Below are 5,687 nucleotides of genomic sequence, written 5' to 3'. Positions count from 1 at the left end.
GGGCTGGGGGCAGGGGGCAGGATCAGGCTTGAACTATCAGAGGGATGTCTCCTCTTCCAAGGCGGGAGAAAAGGAAGAAGGTGCGTGTCGGGAGGGCAGTTTGTGGGTGGCAAGAGTTCTGTGGGTGGTTGAGTGGGAGGACAGGTGGCTGCTGAGAGGGGTGGAGGTGGCACAGGCCAGGGTGGCACAGGCCAGAAGGTGAGCGAAGAGGGTGAAGGAAACCCTGAGGGAGGAGGCGGATTGGGAACCCGAGGTTGCAGTGCTGAGGGCCGCTGAGTTTGGAAGGATGAATCCGAGAGGCGCGTGCGGTCACATGGCAGCATCTGGAGCCCTTAGCGGCCCAGGAGAAGGGCAGGGGAGTCTAATCCACGGAGATGTGGCATTTCTTGCTGCCCTATGGCTCAGGGGGTGGGAAGGGCAGGCAGGTGAGGCTGGTGGTGAGTGCGTGGATGGCGCTTCGGCCGGCACCGGTGGGGGAAAAAGTGAAGGCAGTGTGGAGGGAGGATGGAGGGAATGGTCTGAGGCGGTGCGGGGCTGGGCTCTTCATGGCCCCGGAACTGGGGCCGTGATGTCTCAGGGGCAGGGGGTGCAGTGGACGCTAAGGGTGGCAGAGGAGGGAGCAGCCAGGGGAGCACTCCCGCCTCATACCTCCCTTCTCCCGGCAGCGTCCTGATCCAGTTCATTTCAAACCCCACAGCCCCTTCCTGGTGGGGCTTCCTAGTGGCCGGGCTGATGTTCCTGTGCTCCGTGATACAGACGCTGATACTTCACCAGTACTACCACTGCATCTTTGTGACTGGGTTGAGGATCCGTACGGGGATCATAGGCGTCATCTACAGGAAGGTCAGCTGGAGCAGGGCACGGGGGCGAGGCTGGCCCTGGGCAGCTTTCGAGAGGCCTGTGGGCAAGACCAGGCCCCTGCTGTCCCCCTTCAGGCTCTGGTCATCACCAATGCGGTCAAACGTGCATCCACTGTGGGGGAAATTGTCAACCTCATGTCCGTGGACGGCCAGCGCTTCATGGACCTTGCCCCCTTCCTCAACTTGCTGTGGTCGGCACCCCTGCAGATCTTTCTGGCCATCTACTTCCTCTGGCAGGTGACGCTCCAGCCCTGTCCTCTGTCCTTTCCCCTTGCTGTGGATGGAACAAGAGAGGATTATTCTGGATCTGGGCTCAGTGGCACATGCCTGTAATTCCAGCTACTTGGAGGGCTGAAGCAAGAGGATGGTTTGAACCTAGGAGTTCCAGGCTGTGAGTAGCTACTGTGCTCCAGCCTAGGCAACATATTGAGACCATGTCTCTAAAAGAAAGAAAGAATGAGAGAGAGATGAGGGAAGGAGAGAGGGAGGGAAGGGCGGGAAGGAGGGAGAGAGGGAGGGAGAGAGGGAGGGAGGGACGGAAGAAAAAGAAGGAAAGGAAAGAAGGAAGGAAGAAAAAAAGGAGAGGGTTACTCTGGGTGAGCAGGGGGATACAGAATGGACACAAGAGCTTCCCAAGGTATTGGGGAGAGAGGGGAGAAACAGGCCTTTGAAGATATTAGTGTCTGTTCCTAAGTCTCCAGCCAGTACCATTATCCTTCCTGCAGAAGCAGGGGAGGAAAGAGGAACTTGGAGGCAGGGTGGGTGAGACTCTGGCGGTCCGTGTCTGTATTTGCCTTCCTGTGTGTTGCCACTATCTGATGGCCGCTGCATCTGCAGATGTTGTGGTCATTCTGTCTGTTTGGCCGACCGCCCTCTTTTGCTTCCTGTCCGTCTACACATTTCAGGGCACCCGGCCTCTGTTTGCTTGTTGGTTCTGTCTGTGGCCTTTGGTTCTCTGTCCATATGTGTTATCTATTCGCCTGTGCCCACTCAGAACCTCGGTCCCTCTGTCCTGGCTGGAGTTGCTCTCATGGTCTTGTTGATTCCACTCAACGGAGCCGTGGCCATGAAGATGCGTGCCTTCCAGGTAGGTGTCAGTCGGAGGTATGCTACTCCCTGTGGTGTACCTGGCCAGCTGGGAGCCTCTCAGCCGCCTCACTTCCTGAGCACAGATGGCTGCTAGCCACTGGCACAAACCCTCACCACTCCGAGAGGGTCTTAGTAACACTCAGTTTGCAGCTAGGGTTCAAAGCCCAGAGAAATTATGGTTATCCAGAATCAGGCAGATCCACTACACTGTGCTAGGCGTGAATAGCCAGTCATTCTGTCTACTATGTGCAAACATTTATTGTCTTCAGTAACTTCCCCCACCTAGAAAAAAAAATGACAAACTTGTAACTGAGTCCAAACTCATTCTGCTCACCGCACGACAATAAGGCGAGGGACAAGGATCTGGGGCAAGGGAAGGAGGCTTTATTTCAGAAAGCTAGCAAACCAAGAAGATGACTAGTGTCTCAAAGACCCACCAGTACAAATATCAGGCTCTCTTTGTGTTCAGAGCAGGGAGAAGAGGAGGGTGTGGGGGATCAAGAGGTGTCCAGTGACCACAGGCATTTAGGTGCTGGTGAGGGTCAGAGGCTGGGAAGCTTCCTTGCCCTCGGTCAGGTCACAACGTTCCTATGAGTCTTTAACAAAACATGGTGAGTTGTTGACACATTTCCCCTTGACTCCCCGAGTTAGTTTCGAAAACGACAGGGTTGCTGATTGCGCGTTTTTCCCAGCGCTCTAAAATTATCCTGGCCTGTGTGCAGGAGTGGGTACAGACCCTTTCAATAGAACGGAGTTAATTATGTTAGCTCTTTTGCTGTTTCACTGTTACATACTCTCCAAGACCACCCACCAGGCCCTGCTTACCTCTCAAGCCCTCACCCCTGGGGTGGGGGCAAGTTTCAGCCAGTCTTACCTTTCTTTTCTCTAAAGCACCAAGCTCAGCGCACCTCTGGGCCACCATACATGCTGTTCCCTCCTCCTAGAATGCTCTTCATTCTCCACTTGCCTGCCTAACTTCTTTGCCTCCCTCACCTCTCAGTATAAAAAGGTCACTTCCTCTGGAGGCCCACCCTGATGACCCAGTCTAAGTTTGTTTCCCTGCCCCCTCCCCATTACTTTCTCACAGGATCCAGTTACTTCCCTTCAGAGCACACATCATTTATTTAGGTCATTGTCTGGTTATCATCTGCCTCCTCCATCAGACTGGCAGCTGTATGATGGCCGATGGCCATGGCTTGAATTCATTAAATTGTTTAAATTCATTAAAACATCCTCCGTGTCTAGCACCTGGCTTGGCATAGAGTAGGCACTCCATAAATAGGGGTTGAATTAATACATTCATTTGATGTGCCGCATCTTGGGTTAGAGTCTGGAAGATCAAGAGGTTCACAGTGTACCAGGGATATATGTAAAGGAATGGTGTTGGAACGAAAGGAAAGTGTGACATGCTTTAGAAACCTAGGGAAGTGCTGGGCATGATGGCTCATGCCTGTCATCCCTGAACCTTGGGAGGTCAAGGCAGGAGGATCACTCGAGGCCAGGAGTTCAAGACCAGCCTGGTCAATATAGCGAGACCCTGTCTCTACAGAAAATTTTAAAATTAGCCGGTCAAGCTGGGCTCGGTGGCTCAGCCTGTAATCCCAGCACTTTGGGAGGCTGAGGTGAGTGGATTGCGTGAGCCCGCGGGTTCAAGACCCGCCTGGGCAACGAGACCTCATCTCTACAATAAATCAAAAAATCAGCTGGGCGTGGTAGCGCATGCCTGTAATTCTGGCTACTTGGAAGGCTGAGGCGGAAGGATCGCCGGAGCCCAGCAGGTCGAGGCTGCGGTGGCCGAGAGCGGCCACTGCACTCCAGTCTGGGTGACGGAGTGAGACTCCAACTCAAAAAAAAAAAATTAACCGGTCATGTTGGTGTGCACCTGTAGTCCCAGCTACTTGAGAGGCCGAGGTGAGAAGATCCCTTGAGCACAGGAGTTTGAGGCTGCAGTGAGCTATGATCAGGCCACTGTACTCCAGCCTGGGTGACAGAGTGAGACCCTTTCTCTTAAAAAAGAACAAAGAAAACCCAGGGAAGGGAGCAGAGAGCGCTGTCCAGGAGGGTCAGTGACAGTGGCATGGAGGATGGCGCTGGATTTCATCAGGAGAGGACATGGAAGGCAGGGGCTGGGACTTCCAGGCCAAGGCACAGCACGGGCCCGGCAGGGAGGCTCAAAGAGGAATGGTGAGCAGTGTGGAGTGGCTGTGGTGTGGAATGGTGCCAGGTGGAAGGCCAGAGCCCAGGAGCAGGTCAGGCAGGCCATCACCACTCTTTCCACCGTGCAGGTGGAGCAAATGAAGTTCAAGGACTCGCGCACCAAGCTGATGAATGAGATCCTGGGTGGCATCAAGGTGCTGAAGCTGTATGCCTGGGAGCCCAGCTTCTTGGAGCAGATAGAGGGCATCAGGAAGGGTGAGCTCCAGCTGCTGCGCAAGACAGCCTACCTCCATGCCATATCCACCTTTGTCTGGACCTGCACCCCCTTCATGGTGAGGCTCTCCGCTGGGGCTGGGCTCCTGCCTCCTGCTTGGCCAGCCCAGGGCTCCGGCTGCCCAGGTGTAGCTGGAGCCCAACAGACCCCACCCTGACACATGTGCCCATGCGGCCCCAGGTGACTCTGATCACCCTCGGGGTGTACGTGTGGGTGGACCCGAACAATGTGCTGGACGCCGAGAAGGCCTTTGTGTCTGTGTCCCTGTTCAATATCTTGAAGACGCCCCTCCACCTGCTGCCCCAGTTAATCAGCACCCTGGCTCAGGTAACCCCGGGTAGGGACTGAGCATTCTGCAGGGGTTAGTGTGGGTGGTTGGGGTTGGGAACAGGTCAGTTAGGGTCAGGGGATACTCAGGGAGCATTTCTGGAATTGGAAGAAGGCCACTGACTTTATAAATAATTGTTCAGGCTGGGTGTGGGGACTTACACTTGTAATCTCAGCACTTTGGGAGGCCGAGATGGGAGGATCGCTTGAACCCAGGAGTTCAGGACCAGCTTAGGCAGCATAGCAAGACCTTGTCTCTACAAGAAAATTTAAAAAAATCAGCTGGACATGGTGGTGCCTGCCTGTAGCCCCAGCTACTTGGGAGGCTGAGGAGGAAGGAGCACCTGAGCCCAGGAGGTTGAAGCTGCAGTGAGCTGTGATCGTGCCGCTGCACTCCAGCCTGGGTGACAGTGTGTGACTCTGACTCAAAAAAAAAAAAAAAAAAAAAGAATTGTTCAAGGTTGAATGAGGTCATTAGGGTCAGAGACCATGTGAGGTCCCAGGAGGTCAGATGGGGGTTTCTGAAACCCTGAGTTCTAGAGAGAGCTTCCTCTTACCAACCTAGACCTTATTTTTTGGCAATGGTATCCACGGAAGATTCAGTCATGGGAGGGGCCCCAGAGCCGGCGTCTGAGTCCCTGAGGGGCCCTGCCCAGCCCAGGAAGTTGGGGACGTGGCAAGGGCAAGCGAGGTGGGGGAGATGGGAAAAGCTCAGCCTCACAGCGGACTCACACCCTCCTGCAGACCAGTGTGTCTCTGAAACGGATCCAGCATTTCCTGAGCCAAGATGAACTTGACCCTCAGTGTGTAGAAAGAAAGACCATCTCCCCAGGTCCAGAGATCCTCCATCCTGCCCCAGTCTTTGCTCCAGAGTCCCCTTTGTCCCGAGCTTGCTCACTGTTCTCTCGTGACCCCTCTTCCTCCTCTTTCCACATCTGCTTTAACCTCTGCCCCCCCTCCTTCTGGGTTCTCGGCTCTCT

General features: G+C 54.7%; 1 protein-coding gene across 1 annotated transcript in view; it reads left to right on the top strand.

Moving 5' to 3' along the window:
• ABCC3 (ATP binding cassette subfamily C member 3) overlaps positions 1 to 5,687 on the top strand; it is a gene marked incomplete at its 5' end in the record, with an annotated part of 56,510 nt that overhangs the window by 28,601 nt on the left and 22,222 nt on the right. Inside the window, 6 exons of the mRNA XM_008060830.2 lie at positions 666 to 843; positions 936 to 1,097; positions 1,855 to 1,947; positions 4,235 to 4,438; positions 4,561 to 4,707; positions 5,452 to 5,539. Coding sequence (XP_008059021.2) covers positions 666 to 843; positions 936 to 1,097; positions 1,855 to 1,947; positions 4,235 to 4,438; positions 4,561 to 4,707; positions 5,452 to 5,539 — 872 coding nt within the window. The remainder of the gene's footprint in view (positions 1 to 665; positions 844 to 935; positions 1,098 to 1,854; positions 1,948 to 4,234; positions 4,439 to 4,560; positions 4,708 to 5,451; positions 5,540 to 5,687) is intronic.

The sequence above is a fragment of the Carlito syrichta genome, unplaced genomic scaffold (genome assembly GCF_000164805.1).
Source record: "Carlito syrichta isolate Samal-C Ts95f unplaced genomic scaffold, Tarsius_syrichta-2.0.1 Scaffold304743, whole genome shotgun sequence".
In the NCBI taxonomy this organism is placed as follows: Eukaryota; Metazoa; Chordata; class Mammalia; order Primates; family Tarsiidae; genus Carlito; species Carlito syrichta.
Note: the sequence above shows the minus strand (reverse complement) of the source record. Positions and strands in the feature narration are given on the sequence as shown.